Source organism: Hyaena hyaena, unplaced genomic scaffold, assembly GCF_003009895.1.
Source record: "Hyaena hyaena isolate Hyena2069 unplaced genomic scaffold, ASM300989v1 scaffold_37, whole genome shotgun sequence".
NCBI lineage: Eukaryota > Metazoa > Chordata > Mammalia > Carnivora > Hyaenidae > Hyaena > Hyaena hyaena.
Window position 1 is genome coordinate 3,329,371 of NW_024080669.1, and position 25,116 is coordinate 3,354,486.

The following is a 25,116-nucleotide window of genomic DNA, read 5'->3' on the forward strand; positions in this document are numbered from 1 at the left end:
CCGCCGCTGATTGGCTGCGCCGCTGGGCGGAAGTGATGCTACTGTCACCGGCTCCCCGGGCTCCGGGGAAGCCGCGAGTTTCCGCAGGCAGGCGGCGGCAGCAGCTGCGGCCGGGCCGGTGAGTGGGGCGCTCGGTGGGGGCGGGGCCTGGCAAGTCCGGGCGGCCCAGAGCTGGGGGGGGGCGTCGGCATCCGAGGACAAGGGGGCTGCCCCGCGGGCGCCCTCAGTCCTGGCTCTGGGGAGCGCCGGGAGACGGGGCAGTGGGGTCCCGGGTTCCAGGGTGGTACGGGTCCCCCAGTGCCCGGGGCAGAGGGAAGTCCGTGAAACTGACCGCAGTTGCGGATGCAACCTGATTTCTAGGAAGCGGGCGTAGAGGTACTAGACAGTCTCTTGGGACAGTTTCTCTCCCGGACTCTGGGCTGCCCGTGTTCTTTCTTTTCACCTGTAAAGATGCACAGAGCAGTAGGGTGAGGCTGTGCTCTGCCTTCAGGGGGTATTTAAGGCTCCTTTCCCAGAAACCTGGGGTGGGAGTAGGAGACGGTTCTGCTCTGCCAGAAAGAAAGGAGGAAGTGGTGGTCAGGTTTCTCTTCTCTTCCGGAAATCAGTGGGATCTAGGAGACTGAAGGGGCCTGCCTAGGTGGGGCATAATCTGGCTATCTAGCAAGACTTTGTCTTACTTAGTCATGTGCGGGAAAGGCATCTTAACTGTGTTGGGGCAGTGGAGGCTGCCTGGGGCTAGGAGGAATGAGATGTGGAATGCAGACTTTTGGAGGGAAAAGTTAGGTGGCCTACGTACCCTTCTCCCTTTCCAAAGAGACTTCAGTAAAACACCTATTTTTCTGTGACGTTCTGAGCTGGAGCCATTTGGGTACGTGTGGGGGTACTGAGCCCTGCCTCGGTGTGACATGAGTGCCGAGCAGATGATTCTGAAGGAGCCCAGTCACCCGTGGGCACACACACGTTCCGCTGCCCACCCACCCGTCCCTGTCCCCATAGTTGCCCACCAGTTCTAAATTCGGCCCTTCTGCGATCAAACCGTGGGTGGCAGCCCCAGGTTTGGAGCCAGCCCTCACTTCAAGCCCACCTGCCGAGCTAGTACCTAAGGGGTAGCCCCTCGGTGCTACTTTCCAATCATTTCTTCCTTCTCGGTTGCCCACTTGCTTTTTACACCGGTTGAGTTTCGTGCACCCCGTCAGATTTTCCCCATTTCCACTGCTTCCTACCTACTCTTACTTCCCCTGGCATCCGTCAGAGATCCAGAAATCAGGAAATTGGCTACCACCTTGACTACTAGGAAGCAGTACTCCCTGCTTCGCGATGAGGGTGTTTTGGTAATAGTTTAAGCCCTCTGCTAGGCCTGTGGGGAAAAAAGAAGAGGGCAGCATGACGGTTAGGACGAGAAGTAGGGTTTCGGGGCTCTGTACTGACTTGGCCACTTCTTTGCCAGTCTGTAGCCAATGCGAGATTCCTGAAGATGAGACTCGATCATTGGCCAGTTCCCTTGGTCACGGGTCCTGCTGTTCATGGCTAGCGTCTGCTTGTTCCGCCGCGTTAGGGAAGACACCATTTCTTCTTTTCTTGGGGCCCACAGGTCTGCAGTCTGTGCTCAGAGTCGACGCTACTCAGAGAAAGGGATGCCTTTTCTCCATTTGCACAAAATGAGCGTGAGGCGGTTAGCCAGACCAGGAGCTCAACCCCACATAGAGTCCAGGTAGGATTGGGGCACCGTTGTGGGGAGTCGGCCCTGAGGACAACCAGACTGAGATGTCAGCTGGGGAAGGATTTATGTCCCCTCTAAAGGGAGGAAGGTCTCTTCTAATGACCAGTCATAAAAAAAAATAAATAAATAAAATAAAGACCAGTCATGATTCTGCCAGTGATCTATGGGAGCGATGGGACGTTTAAGCCCTTTTCAGAGCAACAGTGGCAAGTTGCCTGCTAGCAGTTGGACATTCTACCTGATTATGTGGTGAGAGGGCGACTGGCCCTTCATGCTGTGGAGGTATCCGCTGGGATTAGTACTGGCCCACACCCCACCTGAGGACTTATCCCTGTTGCTCAGGAATAAATGTGAATGAAACGAGAGGATCCAGTATCTAAACATTTACACGGAGTGGGTTGGGCATTTCTAGGTGTAAGACATTGGTGGCTTGGTCTCTGATGTCTTTTCTATCTGTCTGCAGCCTACTGCTCTGATGCCGAAGGGGAGGCAGAAAGTGCCACACTCGGATGCCCCCCTGGGCCTGCCCACCTGCCTCTGGCTGGAGTTAGCCGGCCTCTTCTTCCTGGTGCCCTGGGTCATGGGCCTGGCAGGGACCGAGGGACCTGGAGCCCAGGGTCTGGGGGGGCTGAGCTGGGCCGTGCATCTGGACAGCCTGGAAGGGGAGGAAGAGACCCAGGAGCAGCAGGCAGATGCCTTGGCCCGGGCGGCGGGGCTGCTGAACGCTGGCCGCGTCGGGGAGCTCCACGGATACTACCTCTTTGTCCAGCCGGCTGGGCAGCAGCAGGTGGAGGCCACCCGGCAGCGGGCGGAGACCGTGCTCGCCGGGCACGAAGCCGTGCGCTGGCACTCAGAGCAGAGGCTGCTCAAGCGGGCCAAGCGCAGTGTCCACTTCAATGACCCCAAGTACCCACAGCAGTGGCACCTGGTGAGTCCGTCCCTGCCTTTTTCAGCTTTCTGGTGCATATGTGCTGGGTGTTCCACCCATTAGTGGGCTTTTGACTGTGTTACTCTTCTGTTGCCCCCATCCTTTGCCGGAGGAGACACCTCTGTGGGCTTCACCTTCCCTGCGTCCACTTCTGGGGGGCCGGTGGACTGCCGAGGTGACGGTGTGGGGGCCGGCACCAGGCTGCCTGGGCTCAAATCCCGCCCCGCCACCCGCCAACACACGCCTTGGAGTAAGCTGCTTAAACCGCTCTGTGCCTCAGTTTCCCCCTCTGTAAAATGGAGGTTGTAACAGTACCTACTACCTTGTGGAGTCACGGTTAGGATGAGTGAATTAATATACGTGTGCCTGAAACACGGTACTTTGCAACCTGTTTTATTACATAATGGTAATATAATTATATATATATATATATTAAGTTTACTTTGAGAGAGAGAGAGCGTGAACGGGGGAGGGACAGAGAGAGAGGGAGAGAGGGAATCTCAAGCACTGTCAGAACAGAGCCCAACATGGGGCTCAAACTCACGAACAGTGAGATCATGACCTGAGCTGGAATCAAAGAGTCAGACACCTAAGCGACTGAGCCACCCAGGTGCCCCAATATGCTCTGTATTATATGGCATAATAATTGTATCATCCAACCCTTAACCTTGCCACCGTTTCACTTCTGTCAACCGTGAATGGCGCCAGGCTTTCCCGGAGAGCTGGGTTGTGGCAAAGCCCTCACCCGTCCGTCTGTCCTCACTCGACCTATCGGTCTACAGCCTCTGTGTGGCACTTTGATGGTGTCCAGGCATGAAAAGGGCTGCTAGCTTGTCCGTCTGTGAGCTGTGCTGTGTGTCACTGGGCTCCCAGGGCTCTGAGAGCAGCCCCTCACCCTGTCTGCCCTACAGAACAACCGGCGGAGCCCCGGCAGGGACATCAACGTGACAGGTGTGTGGGAACGCAATGTAACCGGGCGAGGGGTCACTGTGGTGGTAGTGGACGACGGGGTGGAGCACACCATCCAGGACATCGCGCCCAACTATGTGAGTGGCCCTGGAACGAGCCCTCCAACCCCTGTGTCTTACCTCCTTCTTGATGTTGCCTCAGTCTGGTTCCCTTTCGTAGAGGTCACTGGGCCACACAGAGGGGCCTGGGATCTGGGGGGCTGAGCTTCCCCCTGCCTCCAGCTGGCATTCCACTCTGGCAATTAAGACACAGGGACAGCACTCCGGGTGGCACTTCCTGGTTCCGCTTGCTGCTCCCTGCCCTGGGGAGTAAGGAGTGGCCCCCCGTTGGCAACTGGCCTCTGAGCACCTTCCTCTTCTATAACCTGGTCTTCGGGTAGCCCTGAGTCTCCCTTACCTGGGTTTCCCGAGCTGTGGAGCGGCCTCCTGAACCATGTCCACAGTGGACGAGAGGGAAGTTTCCAGAGCCCTGTGGCACTTTCCGTTTTGCCCCGTGTGTCCTGCCTCATGTCCGTGGCCTGTGTGGTTTGCAGAGAGAGACAGACAGGCTCGCTGCGCTGGCTCAGAGCCCCAGAGTCCCAGGTTCCCCCAGGTCTCCTGTCTCCTTGAGTTCCAGGGCCCGACCCCTTCAAGCCTGTGAATGACCACATGTCACCCCCGCCCTGTTTCAGAGCCCCGAGGGCAGCTATGACCTCAACTCCAACGACCCTGACCCTATGCCCCACCCAGACGTGGAGAACGGCAATCACCACGGCACGAGGTGTGCGGGCGAGATCGCCGCGGTGCCCAACAACAGCTTCTGTGCGGTGGGAGTGGCGTACGGGAGCCGCATAGCAGGTACCCGCCACCCCGGCCTCCGTGGGCCTCCCCTGGAGGACAGTCTCCATCCCCTACCTGCCCCTCCCCCGAATTCTGAACCTCGTGGATCCCGCTCTCAACCCACGTAGCACGATCGGTGTCTGTGGGACACGTCGGTTCGTTGGGGCTTGCCAGCGCCTTGGCGTCTCAAAAGTGCTGTTGGCCGCAAACCCCATCACATAAAGCAGATAAAAGTGAGAGTGGTCTCGATGTGGGGTGGTGACCTCGAGCCCCAGCCACCCCATGGCCTCCCCCCTTTTTCTGATCATGGTTATGTCCCGTCAAATGACCTGACTCACTGTACCGGTAACTCCTTTTCCTTATCTAGGTTATATTTGTATTTTCATAATTTCCCAAGAATCCCTTTACCTGCCCTTCCTCCTTGACCCTGAATGTCTGGGGGCTCCTCTGCCGTGGCCCAGCCCTCCACCTCCCAGCCCTTCTGATGGTCGCTGTCTCCTCTCCATCCTTTCAAGAGAGCTGAGCAAGCGCTGGCCCCCACTGGGGGTCGTTCTAAGGGTCCTTCTCTCAGTCTGTGTCCATCAGAGCAGAGCCTGAAGAGCATGCATGGGGAAGCCCTCCCCACTACTGGGCGTACATGCTCCGGACGTACTCACGGACTAGAATGGCTGTATTCCTCTCACAGGCCAGCAGAGGTCAGCAACCCTCTCCATAAACGAGGCTACACAGTGAGCCAGAAACTCCAGGGACCAAGTCCCTTCTGAAAGCTCCGTTTGTCCTTACATGGTCGCCAGATGTGACCCGCCCCATTTGAGAGGGTGAAATTAGGCATCCATGGAATAGTAATGGTAATGAGTACCATTTATTGAACACCTTCCATGTGTCAAGCACCACACTGGTGTTTGACCTGATTAAGGATGCAAGTCCAGGAACCTAGCTGCCTACATTCCTGCCCAGGCCTCCACCCACCAGACCCCAGGACCCTTAAAACCTAAGATTTAGCAGTATGTTAGAACCCACCCTGGTCCATACACGTGGTATAAAAATCCAAAGATACCAGAGCACTCAGAGGGAAAAGTTAAGTCTCCACGTGTGGCTCCCCACCACGCTGCCCGCCCCCCGCCCCCTGCCCCAGGGGACCGACAAGACTGAGGAGCTGACGTGGCCTTCACTGCCTAGGTATCCGGGTACTGGATGGACCCCTCACAGACAGCATGGAGGCGGTGGCGTTCAACAAGCACTATCAGATCAACGACATCTACAGCTGCAGGTAAGCCAGGACCACGGGGAGGGGGCGAGGCTGCGGCACCTAGCGCAGACCCTCCCACAGGAGAACAGCGAAATGGGCTGGCACGGCCAGGTCCCAGCCGCGGGCCCTCTCACTGGGTTCGACCCGGAAGTCCATCACTCAGATTTTTCCAGATCCCTGGCCACTGGGTCCCTCCTCAGTCTTAAGCCCCACGTCACCCCAGCAATCAGGCTGCCACACGAGGAGTGCTCCAGTCTGGCCCACGTGCATTTAGTAAGCTCACAGGGCCTCCTCTCCAGCCACAGCCGAGCCGAATGCCCAGCCCCCAGCCCGCCACCCGACGCAGGGAAATACATGTGCAGCTTCAGGTTACCGTTATGGTTGCCAAGGGGGCGGGGGCTGAGCTCTGGCATAAGGAGGAACTGAAGTTGGGCTGCCCTGTGGCACCGGGAGCACCTGTCCCTCACCCCCCAAGAAGCTCCCTTAACTGCAGGGCCTCATTCTCAGCACCCATCTCTCTTAGAGAAGGATTCGAGGACTCCTCAGACCCAAGACTTCCTTTGGGGGTGCCCTGCCATCAAGCCTGGCATTAGAGCTCTACATCAGGAGATGTGGCCCCCGTCCCCCACTACTAACATGTATTGTGTCCTGCTCACGAGGGCCTGAGAAAGGATCTTTGGGGGCAGGTTAACATAGTCCTAAAGTGGGAATGTTTCCAAGGGACGAAAGAGCCTCTTCACATACTTCTGTTCCCCACCTGGGAGTGAGGGCTGGGTCCTGCACCCCATGCCCTGTGATCATGACCATCCTGAACCGGAGCACTTGGGAGGAGATGAAGAGGCCAGGCAGGGGGTCAGCTGAGACCCGGGGGGTGTGGTGGTCGCTCTCCCCTCTGGGTTATTTCTCAACAGCTGGGGACCAGATGATGATGGGAAGACAGTGGATGGCCCCCATCAGCTTGGAAAGGTAAGTGAAGTGCATGAAGACAGAGAGACCCAGGACGCTGTGTTCATTCAGATCCTCCAACTACCACGGGTTGCCCCCTTTCCCGCCCTACGCCCCTTTGTGGTGCCAGACTCACATCACCCAGCCCTCCCTCCTCCTTTTGGGAGAATGCGTATAACCTGGGGATGGGGGACTTGGGGGACACTGGTTCTTAGAGAAGTGGGACAGTGCTTTGAGTTGTTTCCCTGTTATTTGGGGCTCAGGGCCCCACTTCCGGCCACGCCCTCTCTGATAAGCGGCGCACACCCCTCAGATAGTTGTTCGTCTGACGGCTTCCTCTCCTTCTTGTATCCGTCTTTAAATCTTCTCCCATGCCCCAGTGCCTTTGGGCTTTTTCCCCGTTTCTTTCTAGAAGGGAAGGAGGCGATTGGTATGGAGGGTAGAGGTCTTTCTAGGGGTTTCTCAGCTGATCCCAGGGTGGTTTTGCTCCTCAGGCCGCCTTGCAACACGGGGTGATTGCTGGCCGCCGGGGCTTCGGGAGCATCTTCGTGGTAGCCAGCGGGAACGGGGGCCAGCACAACGACAACTGCAACTATGATGGCTACGCCAACTCTATCTACACCGTCACCATAGGTAGCGACTATAGAGGCGACTCTGTTTCAGTATGTGTGGGACTTGGTAGTGAGGACACTGCATTTTGGCATATGTACCGCTCAGTGGTGAGGGAATTGTATATTTTGGGGGGGGGTGTACCTCAGTGGTGAGGGGGGTTTATGTTTTGGGGTGTGGGGGACTCACTGGTGAAGAGACTGTGCATTTTGGTGAGTGTGTGTGACTCAGTGGTAAGGAGATTGTGTGTTTTGGGATATGTATCTCTCGGTGGTGAGGGGGTTGCGTGTTTTGGGGCGCCCTAGCTTCCACGTATCTGTCTAACTGTTCAAGCACATCTTGTCTTCAGGCTCGCATACTTAGGAGGGACTAGCCCTGCTCTCATAGGATCTCAGGACGCCCTTAGCAGACACCATACTCCGGGAACTTTGAGCCCACCATCTGGTTAGGCCTCTGCTCCAGCGTCTCTTCCCGTGAGCCACCAGCCTGCTGCTGGAAGCCTTCCCTGACCCCCCACCCCCACCCCAGCCTGGACTCAGTGTCTCGTACCTGTGCTCCCTACCATAGCACCTGCTGTCCCCGTTGTATTTATTTACTTACCCAACTTCTTCCCTGACTTCAGGCTCCTTGAGATCATGACTATGGCCTTTTCCTTGTGGCCCCAGTGCCCCTCACAGCACGTGACTTGCAGTAGATAATTAATAACATTGAGGAAAATGAGTGTGTGAACAGGTGAGTCAGTATAGAGGTGGCACACACCCCTGTCTTACCCTGGAACCGATGGGAAGACTGGTCCTAGGGCACAGAACAGCCTCTGCACTTGAGGTTGCTTCTCTAGGTGATGAACATGGGCATTCTGGGGCACTTGAGCCACAGAGACCATTTTTGAAACCCAGGACAGCCTCCCAGATGATAACTCAGCTCCCACTCCCCCTACCCTGTCCCCAGGTGCGGTGGACGAGGAGGGACGGATGCCTTTCTATGCAGAAGAGTGTGCCTCCATGCTGGCCGTCACGTTCAGCGGTGGGGACAAGATGCTCCGGAGCATTGTGAGTGCCTCCCGGGCCCCGCGCTCCCCGCCCCTGTCCCACGAGACTTGCCTCGGGCAGCACAGCCAGATTCCTCGGGCCCCTGCTTCCCTGCCCCGTCCCGCCGCGGGTCTGCTGTCCGTACGTTCCTCCGCTGGCAGGGCCGGGGTGCTGAGGGTCTGCCACTGTTGGAAGATCAGAGCCGAGGATGCTCTACAAATCTGTAAACAGGCTTTATCTTTACAATTTTTAACTTACAAATACACATTTTGTTATAGGAACTTCTAAGCATCACACTGATTAAAAAACTCCTTTGTGGTGTCGTCCTTCGGTAGAATTTGGGCTTTGGCGAATTCCTTTGGGCTTAGGAAAAAACCTTCATTCCATTATCCTGCAGCCCTTACGTAAACACTGTGAGGTCTGGTCACGTTCCTCATCGGGAGTAAAGCTAGCAGTTGTCTTTACGGGATATGGGCTGGGCGGGAAAAGGAGTCCGGGAAATGTCTGTCCGCCCAATAAATAGTTCTTTCCTTGGAGCGAGAATCAGAGCCATATCACCCAAGAGATTGGAGCCGCGCAATGGAGCTTCTGAGGCTATGGGAACCTTTTAAAGGATTCAGAGTCAGAGGCCTGCTCCCCGCTGGCTTAGCTCCATCTTACCAGGTTCGGGCCATGTCTCCAGACTGTGACCCTACAGCTCCCTGCCTGTCCCTGCCGCGCAGAACAGAGTAGCATGGGGGTGGGGGAGCCCGGGGGGTGTCCCGTTTCTCCAGCGGCCCAGGTGCGGAGGTCTCTCCCGAAGCCCTGGGAATTGGGCTGCTTTGTCTTCCTGCCGGGTCAGATTCGTTTTCCAAAACCGAAATTTTGTTTTGCCAGTAAGTGACTTCTGGCCAACACATGGTTCCAAGGCCCCGTGCCAGGACCTCAGCCTCCCGCCCCCGCCCGGGGAGGAAGGAGAAGGGAGAACCTAAGAGGCCCTTTGCCCGGCAGGCAGGGGTCTGGGTCCAGAGGGCACCCCGGCCGGGGCCAGGCTGGGTGAGGAGGCAGAGCAGGAGTGAACCCCGGCGGAACTCCGGGGAACCCGCTCCCAAGGAGGCGTCCCCAGCACCGGGGCCACTCTTGCTTTGCTGCACCAGCCGTTCCCTAACTCAGCTCGACCTCTTCCCCCTGCCCCCGCCTTCCATCCGAACTGTCATTTGTCCAGAGATGGAAAGACATTGGAAACCGTGCCGCCAGGTTGTGTGCAGTGAGCAGCCCAGAGGAGCGGTCTCCCTGAGGACAGGGCGCGGGCAGGCACTGCCTGCCCTGAGGCCGTCCAGGCTGCGGCCCCGGACTCTCCCGTGGCTTCCCAGGGCTCCTGCCCTCCCCCACCCCCACCCCAGGCCTGTTCACGGCCCTGCAGGCTACGAGATGGTCCCCGTGACGCTGCTTCCTTAACAGGGAAAAAGTCAATCTGCTCCCTGGCACGGACCAGCCTTCCCCTTCTCATTGAGGCTGCAGCTCGGAGGGCTTTTTCCTTTTTCTCCTGGGAGCGCACAGCGTCTGAGTGCAAATCACATCTCTTGGCAGCCGCTGTAGCAGCTGGGAGGGAAGCGGTGAGCACCATGGAGAGAGGGCAGCTCTCGGCAGAAGTTGGCTCCCTGGCAGTGACCCAGAGAGAAGCCTGGGAGAAAACCGCTCTGAAGTCTGAACATCGGCACCATGTGCCACATTGTGGGGCAGGCTGAGGCAGACCTGTGTGACCCCAGGGTTGACTAGAGCATGAGAAGAACTGGGGGCCCTCTCTCCCCACCAGGCAGCTCTCCTTCCCGCCCCCACTGTCACCTCCCAGCTGAAAGCCTCAGGTAGAGCAGGGGGGCTCATGGGAACCACACTGAGGCACCAGGCCCAGAACGACGGGGCGGGCAGGCAGTGTAGACACCCAGCCCATGCTGAACTCACCGGGTGGGTGAGGGCCCGGTTCCCTCTCCCTGGGAACACTCACCCTTTGTTCCCACTGATGTCGCTCCAGCCCCTGTCGCCGAGCTGCCAAGTTGGATTTCCTTGAATGGTGCCGTCACCTCCGTCCCGGCTCCAGCTGGGGCTTGAGAGCCCCCCAGCCGCCTCCTCTGTCTAGCCTGGTTGCGGGGGTTGGAGGGCTGGGCTGGGAAATCCAGACACAGTCTTTAGAGAAGCGGGAATCAGGAAAGTGTCCTCTGCCCGTCACTTCTCCCCACCTCCGTCTCCTTTCTGCCACAGCCGGACCCTCCTGAGTAGCCCTGTAATCTGCCTTCTTTTCCCAGCTCTTCAGAGCCCGTCCACGGGGCCGAGGGCAATGCGGGATCTCCTTTGTCCTGACCCATGAGCAGGCCTCCCTCCAGTCAAAGATTCAGCTCTCACAACGCAAGGGCCCACCTGAGAGGCTTCTTCTGAGGCCCTGTCCCCTACCCCCTTCTCCACAGCACCTGTGAACTCAGTGTCTAACCCGGTCCCTCCACCCCCCAATCTACTTCCCAGGTGACCACTGACTGGGACCTTCAAAAGGGCACAGGCTGCACCGAGGGCCACACAGGGACCTCGGCCGCAGCCCCTCTGGCAGCGGGCATGATAGCCCTGATGCTGCAGGTGCGGCCCTGCCTCACCTGGCGCGACGTCCAGCACATCATTGTCTTCACGGCCACCCAGGTGAGACCCTAGCAGCCAGAGCCATGGCCTGGCCCGGCCTTCCCCAGACTTCTGCTTCCAAGGACTTGCAGGGATCAGGAGGCGTCAGACTCTGAACGTCCCAGAAGTGGGGTGCCCGTGTCTAGCACAGGTGTGGGGACTCAGGCAAGACCCCAGGCCTCACCTCACCCGTCCCTGTTCTGCCTTTGCCGTCTCACCTGCACAGGGGCGCTCTGGCTGGGCTACCGCATTCCGGGGCCTGTGACTCCCGGCTCCCTCTCTAGAAGCAAGCCATGGAGGTGGTGACATCATGGGGCTCTGACCCTTTGTCCCAGCTTTCCTTGGGGAATCCATTCCTAGTAGCTCTGGTGGGAGAGTCTGGACCGGGTCAGCCAGCAGGGCAAGCAAGGAAACCAGAATTAGGTTGTTGACATTATTGTTGACCCTTGAACAGCATGGCCTGAATGCGTGGCTCCACTATAAATGTATTTTCTCTTCCTTGTGGCTTTCTTGATAACATTTTCTCTCTTCCAGCTGACTTTACTGTACAAATACAACGCATAATACTTATATGAAAGATGTGCTACAATACATAATACGTATATGAAGATGTACTAACCACCTGTTTATGTTGTTGGTAAAGCGTCCGGTCAACAGTAGGCTATTAGTAGTTAAGTTTTAGGGAGTCAAAAGTTCTACGTGGATTTTCGACTTTGGGGGGCAGGGGTCAGCACCCCTAACCCTTGAATTGCTCAAGGGTCAGCTGTACTTTGGAAGTCCCCGAGACTAACCAGGGCCTCTGTTCTCAGTATGAGGACCGCCGGGCAGACTGGGTCACCAACGAGGCCGGCTTCAGCCACAGCCACCAGCATGGATTTGGCCTGCTCAATGCGTGGAGACTCGTTAATGCGGCCAAGGTGAGCAGGTGTTGGCAGGGTAGGGACCCCTGCATGGAGCGACCAAGGAAGGGGGCTAGACACCTAAAACGTAGTCTGGCGCATCATGGGGACTCAGTGTTCTTCATTTCATCTACCCTCATGTCAGCTGATGACCCACTTTTCAAATGAAGAGGCAGGCTCAACATTGTCACTGAGATTTCCAAGCTCTCGGTAGAGAGTAGAGCTGGGGGCTCTCAGGGTGCTGTGGTTCTCATCTTCCGCCCTGGACACAACCATGGCCTCTGGTTCCACAGGGAGCCCTCTCGGGGACCCGCAGGGGCCTTAAGAGTGAAAGAAGGTGAAGAGAGGGAAAATGAGAGTGGGCCCCTCACAATCAAGTTGACGTGTGTGTGCGTGCACGTGTGGTCAATCTTGTTCATTCACTGCCGCCCCCTTTCCTTTAACAGATCTGGACCTCGGTCCCTTACTTAGCTTCCTATGTCAGCCCTGTGTTAAAAGAGAACAGGGCGATCCCACTGGCCCCCCACTCGCTGGAAGTCCTGTGGAATGGTAAGTAGTCAGCAGAAAGGGGTTAATCCGCGGCCTGAGGTTTGAGGCGGGGTGATGGGGGAAGTCAAACTTCATCCCTGCCCGATTCTAGCCCCTTCCTTTAGGAGCTGAGCTGCAGCCAGACCTGTGGAGTTTTCTTTGACCATTTTAGGACATGTTGCTGCTTCTGACTTGGCTGGCCCCCTGGCTGCTTAAATAAGACCTTTCTCCTGAGTTACTAGTAGTGGAGACGAGCCGCTGAGCAATCCGTCAGAACGGCTGGGGGAGGGGCGCCACTGGGACTTGGGCAGGCAGGCAGGGGTTGAAAGATGCTCCTTTGACTTCCATGCCGGGAACTTGCCAGGCAGTTCTCTTCAGCCCAGTGGCCTTCGGATGAAGTAGCTGAGTTCTACCTTTGATTCTCCAGCTTGTCTAATACACGGAGAGTCCGATGGGGTGTGTCAGGAATGGGACAGGAAGACGCAGATGTCACCCTGGGGTGCAGTCACCCATCCCAGTCCCCGCCTCCCTCACATCCCGGGTCAGTGGATTATCGGAAGGTCTGCAAGTCAGAGATGTGGTTGAGCGCCTGCCCAGAGATGAAGGAAGCCGGAGGGTGATGCTTGTGCATCTCAGGGCGGGGAAGGGGGGCTTTTTTCCCTTGAAGAATTTTGACAGGCAGGGTTATTTGCTCTTTTTGCATGTGAAGATTGAAGCATGCCATGCTCTGTGCCCAAATTAGAACTCCGTCCTCGCTTCTCCCGGTTTGATCCTAGAAAGTGATCAGATCAGAGCAACAGCGAGAGGAGTGGCCAAAGCAGGGACGGGCGGGGACAGCTTCTCTGGGGCGGAGGTTTCCCCGAGGAGGGTTCCGCCGGCTCTCCCTAACCATGTCCAGCGCTCGCCCAGCTTCCCTCTATGTGGAAGAAGATCCACGGGCCCTGTTCACTGCGTTTTCCGTAAAAGGAATGCTATCTTGGAAAGGGCATTGGCCAAGGCAGAGAAGTGCAGGAACATTCCTGGGAATGAAGGGCCCTCGGGCTTTGCCATCGTGTGTCTTGGAGATAGCGTGCCTTTTGTCCCTCCCCCCGCAGGACTCCCTCCCCCAGCCCCCTGTCCTTTAAGTGACAGAGTAGCCCATAGTCGCACCTGTCCAGTGGAAGCTGACTTAGAAGAGGGTTGGGGGCCTTTCCAGTCTCGTCACCCTCTGCGTCCCCCTGACCAGGGGACGTTGCCGCAGCATGTGTGACAAACCTCCTACGTATACAGGAATCTGACAACCACTTGTCCGTCGCTGGGCAGCACAGAAAGGACAACTTGTCCTGAGCCGGGGACAGTGGGAATGGAATGGGGGGAAGAGGATGAAGCAGTTTGAGGCCCGGACCCAGAGTTTCTCTCGCGAGGAGGGCAGCGGGCAGGCCAGCTGTGAACGTCTGAGGCCAGCAAAGGTGTCTTCCCCTCCGGCGGGACTCCATTTGCCCCCCGAGCAGACAGGACAGAAAGTCCAAGCTCGTGGGTTGTAGGGAGTCTGGTTGACATAGACTGGGGCGACTCAGTCCTAGACGGTGTAGCGGCCCGCTCCCGTACGCGACCCGGCGGCTTCCGCCCCGAAGACCTGGGAGAATCGGTGTCTGAGGGCGCAAAAGGAACCTTTTGTAAGGTAGAGGGAACTGAACGTTGCTGAGATAGGAGAAGAGGTGAAATACCTCTAAGACTCTAGAGCCTTCCACACGATAGAAATGTTCTCTGTCTGCAGTGCTCGATTCAGTGGCCACTGGCCATTGGAAGATATTCAACACTTAAAATGTGGCTAGTGTGAGGAGCTAAGTTTTAATTTTATTATATTTAAATTTAAGTAACGACACGTGGCTAGTTACTAGAGCAAGACAGAGGATATGGATGAAAAGGGATTGGAGGCCCTTAGTTCCTTCACATCTGACTCTGGGTCTGAAATCCCCACCAGAGGGGCTTGGGAGGGACAGTGGGGTTTGGGACGAGTGTCTAAAACGCAAGGGAGTCTGTGTGTATTTACGGAAATTTCCTGAAACCCCTTGCACTTATGTATCCTTACTTGCAGTCTGAGTATAATGGTCTCGCCCCCTGCCTAGGGGATGAGTCCTGTTCCTTCACTTCCCTACACCTTCCCCGTCCGACCCACTCCTTCCCTCTCCACCAACTCTTCCTTCTGCCTTCAAACGTCCTCCATTCACCTATTAGGAAACGAAAGTCCTTGCTGTCCTGTAACCTGTAACCCTTCCAAGTAAATCACGTAAAGCCACGGCTCACTTTTACCACCCGTGCTCTACTGCTGAAGACTTGGTTCCTTGCTCACAGCGCCCCTTTCCTGGCCGGGCCCAGGGGCCGGTTCCGACTTCATCCTTCTCCACCTGCCTGCTGCTCTGACCCTACGCATGGGGCCCTGGCGGCAGCCTCCCTCCTGTCCAGCTTCCGGGACCCTCTGCTCCAGAGCCTTCTTCCAGCTTCTCGGCCCGAGGTCCACGTGTCCTCTGTTCTCTCTGTCACTACTCCCAGACCGCGAGTGCCTCTTCAGACTCATTCCACAGCTCTCTCATCCCTCTGGCTTCTCCCTTGGCTGTGTAGTACTTTTCCTGACTTTGGCTACCACCCCTCCACAAACGATCCCTAGATAGAAATCTCTTATTCTGATCCCTTACCAGTGGGAGGATAGAGATCGTGATGGCTTCCACACGATCATGAGCGAAGAAAGCCCTGGGATCTTCTGGCCAAAGGGTGAGGGTTGAAAAAGACCCCAGCTTACCAAAGGCAAATAATAATCATAAGATGATCATCATCAACCATGACTTGAATGATTTCTACGTGCCAAGCACTATTCTAAGTATTCACTCATTGAGTGTATTAGCTCACTTAATTCTAGCATCTACACGCGCACGACCACCTACAGCTCTACACACCAATAAGAAAGGCACGTAGCATGCCACCGTGCGCACATCTGAACACAGACAGGCTCTCTCGGGGCCCTTTCTGGATTCCATTCTGTTCCGTAATGTTCTAGAACATGTCATTTACTCTCCGTAAGCCCCTTCTCTGCCGTGTTAATGCTCTCCTCCAACCATGCCGCCAGTATTTCCCTTCATCTTTCCATCCCTAAGTCACCGTGCGTTTCGGGTTTCTGCCAGCATGCGGCATTTCACACATAAATGTTTAGATTTCATTGTCACCCTCAAAAGCCAGCTTGCTTTCCAGGTTTCCTCTGTTTCCATCAGAGCCGTTGCCACCCCCCAGGCTCCCACACGTGCAGCCGCGGGGCTATCCGCCCCCTGTACCCCTGGCTCCTGCCCAGGTCTTCCCCCGGCCCTTCCCCTGCAATGGAGTCTTTCACTTATTTCTCTGGATTGTCTCTTGATTGATTCACCCATTCATTCTGAGAACGCGAGGCCCACCGCATTCCAGGCGCTGTATGCGGTTCTGGGGCTTCGGAGATAAGACGGGATTCCTGCCCTTCGGAGGTCACCGTCTGCAGTAGAGATGACGCAGGTGTCCAGGGCAGTCAGGAGGGCTCTCGGAGGAGCCAGGCACTGGCCTGAGTTTCAGCAGGTAGCTGGCCAGGGAAGAGGTGACGAGAGGGACATCCAGGCAGCAGGAGCAACGCGTGTAGAGGCGATGGGCATCGGGGAGCTGCGAGTTGTGTGTGGCTGGAACAGGGGTGTGAGGGGCAGGGCCAGATAGAACCCCAGGTGAGGAGTTTGGACTTGACCTTGAAGTCTGTGCGTGGGGAGCCTTCGAGATGAGCTGGCACCAACTGATGGTAGGGAAGGGTGAAGGAGAGCAGCCTCTTATCTTCTAGAAATACGTACTCAATCTCTCCTGATGACATTACTTTGTGCCTGGGGATGCTGTCGAAAGACTCTGGGAAAGGTAAGAAGTGAGGATCATTGATGAAACCAGAAGGCCATATATTGATAATTATGGGAGTTAGGTGTTGAGAACATCTATTCTATTTTTTTATATATGCCTGGAATTTTCCATAATAAAAAATATATATGTGTGTGTGCATGTGTGTATATGTACACACATATAAGTGTACGTATGTTTATATGTGCATTCATACATTTATATAAATTAGTATTATATAATTGTTAAGAGATACAAAGATTTCTAAGTTATTTACCTTGAGAAACATCTAGATAGTGATGCCATCACATGAGGTTAAGAACGCAGGGTCAAAACCAGATCTGGGCACAGGCTATGGATTATGAAGAACTGAGGCCGGGAATTTGGCTCTGCGGTGTTGGGAGGCTTCTGGGCAACATCTGGAGGTTATATCCAGAGAGCGGTTGAAGAAATACGTTCAAAGGTCTAGACTGACGGTAATGATTCGGGAGTCACCAGTGTGGGGATGGCAGAAAAGGTCTGGGGAAGAAAACAGTCACCAGGGTTGGCGGGCAGACAAAGGATAAAAGGGGACCCAGGACACGGACCACGTTAAAGGAGTGAACAGAGGAAAGATGCCTCTGAAGACAAATGGGGAGAGAGGAGATGGCTTGAGGGGTGGGAGGAAATCTGGACGACGGCGCCACGGGATTTCAGGGCAGTTTCAGTGAGAGGGGAAGTAGACAAGGACAGAAGGGCGTCCCTGGGTTTGCCACCCAGGCCGCTGGTGACCTTGAGTATTGTTTCAGTGTAGTCAACGGGGCAAAGCTGGATTGCACTCGGTTGAATAATTAATGGGGACAGGAGAAGCCTTCCGGTTAAAGACGGCAAATTGAACCTGTTCTTTTATTTCTGCTTTCTCCCCAAACCTCACCAAAATGAGAATAAAGGCATAAAAATGGTATAAGCACAGGGACAAAGAGAATGGGAGAACCAGCAAATGAGAGATCTCATCACAGTTTTGGAAGCTGGAAAATGAATGGAGAAGTGAGCAGGGCTGAGAAAATTGCATACCAAATACCTACAAAGGTGATCCTAAGCGACAAGCCCCTTCGTGTCACAGAATCCCAAAAGGCGCAGGACCCGGGGGCCCCATGTGCTCCGGGAGACAGAGACGAGGCATGAGGCGAGAAATACGGAGCGGGGGGAAAAGACTCCTGGGCACCTCCTCCCGTCGTTGGCAGCCAGGTGATTCCCCTTCCTTATCCTGGCTGGAGCTGGGAAGGTTGTTCTCTAGAGGTGCAGAGTGCACTGGGAGAGACCCCAAGGCCCTGGCAGCCAGGTGATGGGAGCTGTGGAAGAGCCCGTCATCAAAAGATTCGGAGTTGCTGCTCCGCAGGGCTCCTCCATGAGCCGGTCAGGCCCCAGGCTGGCCAGTTTTAGGGAAGCCTACCATAAAAACCTCCACTCATGCTTAGAGCTTCCAGCCAGCTTTTGAAAGTACTAAGGATCGTGGCCATTTGAAAAAAAAGAAACCTCCAAATCCCGAGGACAGTTATTTTCAGTTGCCAAAACTCAGCCCGACTAATTATCCTGCGGGGGGGGGGGGGGGGGGGGAGGGGGGGAATACGGATACTCTCGGACGTGCGAGTGTTGCTCATGCGCCGTGTGTCGCGGGCTCCTGGAGACTGCCGTGCTTCCAAGAGGGCGGACACACCCAGAGAAGAACAGACGGGGCAGGCAGAAAGGCAGCACAGACAGAGGGGAAGCAGAAGCCCAAGGGAGAAGGAAGGCAAGGGCCCACCCCCACCGCAGTGCAGCAGACGGGAGCCGGAGACGGGGCGGCAGAGGTCGAGGCTCCCAGCGACAGTGGCACTGAGGGAGCTTCCAATTTGTTGACTTGAAGAACGATAGTGTTCAGAGAGCTCGTATGGTTCCTCTGTGCAGCTGCGGAAGACCCAGTGACAGGGCCATGAATTTAAGTAAAGCAAAAGGAAGGCAGTTATTCACTCCGGAGGGGAAGGCAGCAAGTTGTTCAGAAAATGAAATATAATCGTTATATACCACTTGGCTAAATTCCGTGTAGAAAAGATGAGAAGATGGAGGGGAGGGCAAGGTAGGGTGTGGGCGGGGTGTTAAGTCTTCGTCTGCTGTAGTCAAACAGTGATAAATAATGTCTAAAATTGATAAACCATGGAATAGTCATACATCGTGATTATTTGGAAACATGAAGGTAGATCCCAGAAGAAAACAACCAAAAGCAATAAAAAGTGTTTGCTCCTACGGAGTGGCTCATGAAGGTGGTGAGGGATGGGGTAGGAAATTGCTCTTTTACATGTTAAACCCTCCTGAGCCAATTTGCTTTTAAAACCATGTATGCTATCTTGACAGGAAAAAATGTTAGGGATGAATGAGGGGGTAAGAAGTGGAGACAGTGAGTATAGACATCTTTTCCAAGAAGTAAAGGAAAAGAAATAATATCTGATACTTCTGTGGTCCTAATATTTGATGCGTGTTCTAAGTACTATATGTATATGAACTAATATAATCCTCCTAGGAACCCTATGAAGTAGGTACCGTTATTATCCAAATTTTACACGTGAGGAATCAAATCTGATTCCCACAGCTAGACAGACCTGAGCTGGGTGTGCACCCAGGCTGGATGGCTCCAGAGCCCACATTCTTAACACCGGTGGGTAGAAGGAAGCGAAGAGTTGAGAAAGGGTTTATCTGTTTTTGTTTTTCATTTGCAGTAGGAAAGACATAAGCTAGAAGATGGATAATGGGGCTGGTACCTCGTTGGACCCTTGCCAGCCCGTTGCTGTGAAGGGAAAAGAAAGCAGAGGGGCTTGAGAGTGTAAACAGGAGGTGCTGGGGAGCTGAGTTGCGGGATCTTAGCCATTAGGAAAGGGGGGCTGGATGGATCTCAAGGAAATGAAGGAAGGGGTCAAGAAGGGAGTGAGGGAAGCGGAGGGACAAGATGTCCTTGTTTCCAGAACAGATGGGACATTGGCTTTGACGACAAACCAGATGGAATTGAAGACCATGTGCACATGCACACGTGTGCCCAGCGAGAGCTCGAGATGGGTATTTGCCAAAGTGTTACCCAGGCTTGCGGGACTTCTTTGCTTTCATTTTAGCTCAACCACATTTCAGATTTGTCTTCGATTAATTTGCATTGCTTATCTGATAAAACCCACCATGAGAGTTTCAGGAGTGAGGCAGCCCCAGATGATGAGCAGGCCCAGGGTACGGTCATGGCAGTGGGGCGGAGAAGGATGTTTGGAGCTGAGGAGGGAAGGCATGGGAAGTGACGACAGGGGATGGCTGTCCTGGGAGCGCTGGCGGATGAGGGGGCCGGCGCCTCCCAGAGCGCAGCGGGGTCAGGAGGCCAGTGGGCGCAGGGTGGGGGAAGGACAGGAAGTGGCACCACAGACCCCAGCCTTTCCCTTCCTCCTCCTCCTTCAATCCTGGCTGTCCACACTCTCGGCGTAAGGTGCAGGCGCTGGGCTCTGCTTCGCCTGTTGGAATGAATAAGTGGAAGAAGAAGTGCTTTAGAGAGATTTTTTTTTTTTCTCCTTGCCACCTGATTTTTTAACATTCCCCAATTGAACCTTCTACTTCAGTCATTTGTGATTCTCTTAAACTTTGCTTTGAAATAACAGTAGATTCACAGGGTTGTGAAGGCACGTTCAGGGGGATTTCATGCTCCTTTCTTCCCCATGTTAATATCTGAAATGATTATAGTACGGTATCAAAACCAAGACAGTGGCATTGCTACAATCTATAACACACATTCAGATTTCACCGGTCAGACGTGCATTCGCGTGTGTGTGTGTGTGTGTGTCGGGGTGGGGAGGGGCTCCATGCAGTTGTACCATGTGTGTGGCCTTGTGTGTCTGCCACTACAACCAAGATCCAGAACCTGCCATCCTCACAGGGCTTCCATCCCCCCTTTGTGGTCATCCCCGCCCCATTGCGAGCGCCCAGCAGCCACCAGTCTGGCGTCTGTCTCCACACTTAGGTTATTCACAAATATCACACAAAGGAAATCACGCACCATGTATTCTTTTGATAGTGGCTTTTTTTCGTTCAGCATAATCTCATTGAAGTGTATTTACTTCAGTAGGTTTTTTTAGAGATTTGTATCGCCTTCAGTATGCAACTCGCTCCTTTCCACCTCTACCTTTGTGCCATTCCCCGCCTGGATTGCACCGCTACCTACCAACTCTCTCTACCAGTCTGTCTCCATCTCCTTTGTCAGAGGGTCTCAGTGCTGCGCGCCTGAACCCGCCTGACTCCTCTCTGTTCTAGCATCCGTTGTGTGGTCCTCATGCCGTATCATTCTCCACTTGCAGGTAGAAGGCAGAGATCATGTCCAACTTACCTTTCTATCCCCAGCATCTAGTACAGTGCCTGAAATGTAGGAGGTACTCACTAAATTATTTTTTGGATGAATGAATTTTTTTGCTCTGTTTGGTTCTTACATTGTGTCTTGAGTATGTTTTCTCCCCAGTGAGAGTCAAAACTAGATTGTAAATCCCTTGAAAGCAGCCACTGCATTCCATTTACTCACTAGTTCCCAGTGAGGGCCGCCGTCGGTGTCTGTACGTGGCCTCAATGAGTGTGTGCCCTTGTGTGTGCTGGGACGGGGTGAGGGCGGAGGTGCCCATGGGGCTGGTTCCCCAGCCGCCCAGCCTGACTCCCCACAGTCAGCAGGACGGACCTGGAGATGTCGGGGCTGAAGACCCTGGAGCACGTGGCCGTGACCGTCTCCATCAGTCATCCACGACGCGGCAGCTTGGAACTCAAACTGTTTTGCCCTAGTGGCATGATGTCCCTCATCGGCGCCCCCCGCAGCATGGACTCGTACGTACACCTGCCCGGCCCTTCTGAGCTCTTTTTGCAACCAGGGTCTTTGCAAGGAAAAGATACAGGACGCGCAGACACCGGCACTGGCCTGAGCTAGCATGGCGCTGGCTGACCGTAGCAGCCGGAAGCCATTTATGACCTGCTTTGTTCAAGTCGCTTACAATGTGCTAAGCACTGCACTTGACAGATATTTTCTGTAATCCTTTGTAACCTCCCTTTGCAAATGTGGAAACAAGTCACAAAGCTAGTAAGAACCCGAGGAAGTGACAGGAAGCCTAGATCAGTGGCGCTCTGCAGCCTGTGGTCTCGCCGCCTTTGCTCTCCCACGACGACAAATTGATGCGAGCCCTCTGCTCCACGGGAGTCCAGGGAAGGGGCGGCACCCGGGGACCCTTCGTGCCATGCTCCCCAGTGACTGTAGCTCAGGCAGCAGCCGCTGCGTGTTCACGGCTGCTTCAGTGAGGAAATCGTGTTTGTGGGCCGAGGGTCAGCTCCCTGCCCCACACCTGCTAGGTTTTCTACTTTTTTCTCCCCCAGAGATCCCAACGGCTTCAATGACTGGACCTTCTCCACTGTGCGGTGCTGGGGGGAGAGAGCGAAGGGGACTTACAGACTTGTCGTCAGGGATGTGGGTAAGCCTGGCTGCCCTTCCGTCTGGCCCCTCCGGAGCCCAGAGTCCCCGCGGAAACCGTCCCACGGGGAATACGTAGGGTTGCCGTTGGACGAACAGGGTAGAGGCCAAGAAGTACGCCCCATCTAGAGTATGGGCACCGAAATCAACTTGTTCATTGGCACCACCTCTCATACTCCTTGGAGAAGTGACTGATCCATTTTTCCTCAGGATAGCAACAAAAATTCCTTGTTGAAACCACATTTCAAGTCCTTTCACATATAACCGTCCTTCGGCCAGCCCTGGTAGGCAGGTAAGGGCAGGACTAATTTTCACCGTTTTTTGTTTTGGTTTTGGTTTTTTTGGTTTTTGGCTTTTTTGTTTTGTTTTGTTTTGTTGGTTTTTTTTTCCTTTTTTTGAAAACCCGAGGCCCACTCAGAGGTCTGACGTGGCTGGTGCAGGGTCATACAGTATTCCAGTGAGGAGACTGGAAACACCCCAGCCCTCCTGGCTTCCAGCCAAGCCAGGTATTCCCTAGACAGGTGGTTTTCAAACCTTCCTTTAACTTAGTAGAAGGACATTTCTTCTCCCCCAAGCAAAATCCTAGCTGAAACCCGAAAATATGAAAGAGCTAAAGGCAGAACCTCCTTACTTCGGAGCCCCGGCCTCTCGGCTCCCCGTGTCCATCCCTGAGGGCACCCCGTGAGGCAGTCTTCGGCCCCCCCCCCCCCCCCCGCCACCCCAGCCAGGGGGACGCGGATAGCCAGCTGCAGCAGGCTGGGGGGCGGGCAGGGCCTCTGCTGCTCCCCCGGCCAGCACAGGGGCGGGGCTCACGGCGCGTCGCTTGCCCCTCCAGGAGACCAGACACCCCAGGCCGGCACCCTCCGGCAGTGGCAGCTGACCCTGTATGGCTCTGAGTGGAGTCCAGTAGACATCAGGGACAGACAGCGGTAGGTGCCCGACGCATGTGCCACAGGGACGGCAACTCCCGGGGGCTGGGAGAGGCCGCTGAGGGCCCCCCCTTCCTTGGAAACCCACAGTACACACACCCCCTTTCTGCCCTGGGACCTCCCTCTCCTTGGCGGTGAAGTGGGAGGACGGGTAAGGGCAGGTGGCCGAGGAGCCAAGTTCTGGAGGGTGTCCTCATCTCTCGTCTTCCCCGCAGACTGTTAGAAAGTGCCATGAGTGGAAAATACCTGCATGATGGCTTCACTCTGCCCTGTCCTCCTGGGCTGAAAATCCCCGAGGAAGATGGTTACACTATCACCCCTAACACTCTCAAGGTACGAGGGCCAAACCTCCAGCTCTAGGCGGGAGGGCCCGCAGGGGCGGAGGGGGCTGCGGGGGGGTCAGTCCTTGCTGGGGTGCTCCAGGTGGCCTGAGAAGTGAGGGCTGGGGAAGACCCGGGCCCCCACTCTACTAGCCAGCTCGAAGAGGGCACTCCTTCATGGCGTTGAGTGCTTTGGGGTCGGGGTGGGGGTCCCTGGGAGGTGAGAGGCTCTCTGAGGTTATTGTTCCGGGCTGAGAAAAGCCACGGGGCTTTGGGAAACCATCGCTAACTTAGGTGCTTGACCTTTCCCAGACTCTGGTGCTGGTAGGCAGCTTCACCATCTTCTGGACCGTTTACTACATGCTGGAAATATACCTGAGCCAGAGGCACGTGGCCTCTCACCGCGTTTGTAGGAGCGGACCCTGCCACTGGCCCCAACGAAGCCAAAAAGCCAGGGAGGAGGGGACAGAACTAGAATCAGTGCCGCTGTGCGACAGCAAGGGCCCGGATGGGGCGGACACGGAAAGTGAGGGCCCTGCCCCCACGTCTGATCTTGTCCCGGACCTGCTGGATCAAGGGGACTGGGGGCTGTCCCAGGACAGGAGTGCCCTGGGCCGCCCTCATCACCACCTACCCCCAGACCTGCTGCAGGGGAAGGAGGAGCAGATCTGCTGACCCAGGGCCCGGCAGACTCGCCACGGGCCGAGCTCTTCCTTCCCCGAGCCAGGGCGGCTTGGAACGCCGCTCCGAAGTCCCGGGAGCTCTGGGGAGACGGCGGCCCTGATGCTCACATGGGAAGTCCTGTGATGACATTCAGGGAGGGCCAGGGACTTCTCGAGGTGCAGTGACAGAGGAATGGTGCCAGAGAACAGTGTGGCCACAGCCTCAGGACCCTCCTCTTCCTGAACGCGTCTGGTGAGAAGGCTCTGGACGAGGGCTCGGCCCCTCCCGCTCAGCAGGCCTGCTTCCTCATTTCTCCCTGGCAGGCCGGTGACGTGGGTCACAGGGACCCTCAACCATGCATGGGTGGGGCGGTGCCCGCTAGGACCAGAAGAGCCTCTCAGTAGAAACATCGCTGGGGTCACTTGGGAAGAGGGCTCGGGGTGAAGGCTGGGAAGAGCCCCTGCATATATGCCTGTCCCTTTAATGGCCCAGGACCTAGAAACTGCAGTCTCCTCCTCTCCCTCCTTCACCTTCCTGCCTACGCCTGGAACCTGGAACCGAGGCCCTCCCGGGAGGGCAGTTAGCCCTCGGCCCAGCCCCACTCGCCCTGAAAGCAGCTGCCTCCACTCGCCCTGATCGGAAGCCAACCTTGAACACACCCCTGACTCCTTCACCACCGCCCCCGCCCCCCGCCCTCCATCCTGAGGGATTGGTACGATGCTCCTGGCACGGCCCCCCAGGCCCCGCGCCGCCTCACTGCGGTAGTCTGCAGCAGGACCGTGACAGGGCGCGACCACTGCCACTCCAGCCCTGCGACCGCCCTGTCTTCCTCTACAAAGCGCTCAGGGAAATGGCCTTACCCGCTGGAGGCCCGCCGTCTGCCTCACGGGCTGTGAGTCCTCCCCCCGTTACCGGCCTCCTCCCCTCTTCTGAGCTAGTTTGGTTGAGCTAAATTTTTTTTAACGCTTAAGATTTGGGTTTGTCTTTTCACAGCAACATTTGGTTGAATGTTTTTCTGCATAGCTTTTCCAAAATAAAAACCTTCCACGCAGCTCTGCGGCTCCCCAGCTCCTGTCGTCTGCCTCCCAGAGCAGTTGCTGAGTTGCTCCCCTTGGCCTTCGGTCCCTGGTCCCCGAGAGCCACTCTCCTCCTCCGCCTGGCCCTCTGAAGGAGGCCGACCCCCCCCTTGAGGTCCTGGGATTTGAGAGGTCCTTCAGAGCTGGCTTTCTGGAACCCACATAAATGTTGCCTGCCTCTTCCCTGCTCGTGTTTTCCTAGAATCAGAAGTGACTAGGGCAAATCAAACTCTGCCAGCCAGGCCTGAGAAAAGATCGATGTATGTATTTGTTTCCTTTTGAATTTTAACCCCCAAAATATTCCAGCAAAAAAAAAAAAAAAAATGGGGGGGAGATTGGGCAGGATTACCTTCAATGGGTGTCTGCTGCCGAGGAGGCCAGTGGACTTGTCCCCTGCCCAGGCTACCCCTCGGCCCATGTTCCCCCTGCCCCGCCCA

General features: G+C 55.7%; 1 protein-coding gene across 1 annotated transcript; it reads left to right on the plus strand.

The window, feature by feature from the left end:
• The first annotated feature begins 49 nt into the window (after positions 1–49).
• PCSK7 (proprotein convertase subtilisin/kexin type 7) lies at positions 50–24,656 on the plus strand. Its single transcript, XM_039229329.1, has 17 exons — positions 50–118; positions 1,592–1,711; positions 2,184–2,648; positions 3,560–3,694; positions 4,288–4,453; positions 5,615–5,705; positions 6,596–6,650; positions 7,124–7,262; positions 8,187–8,287; positions 10,763–10,930; positions 11,719–11,826; positions 12,255–12,357; positions 20,901–21,057; positions 21,598–21,692; positions 22,527–22,620; positions 22,836–22,953; positions 23,253–24,656. Exons 3-17 carry the CDS (start codon positions 2,196–2,198, stop codon positions 23,613–23,615), a joined length of 2,346 nt encoding a protein of 781 aa, XP_039085260.1. The 5' UTR covers positions 50–118; positions 1,592–1,711; positions 2,184–2,195; the 3' UTR covers positions 23,616–24,656.
• The last annotated feature ends 460 nt before the right edge of the window (positions 24,657–25,116 follow it).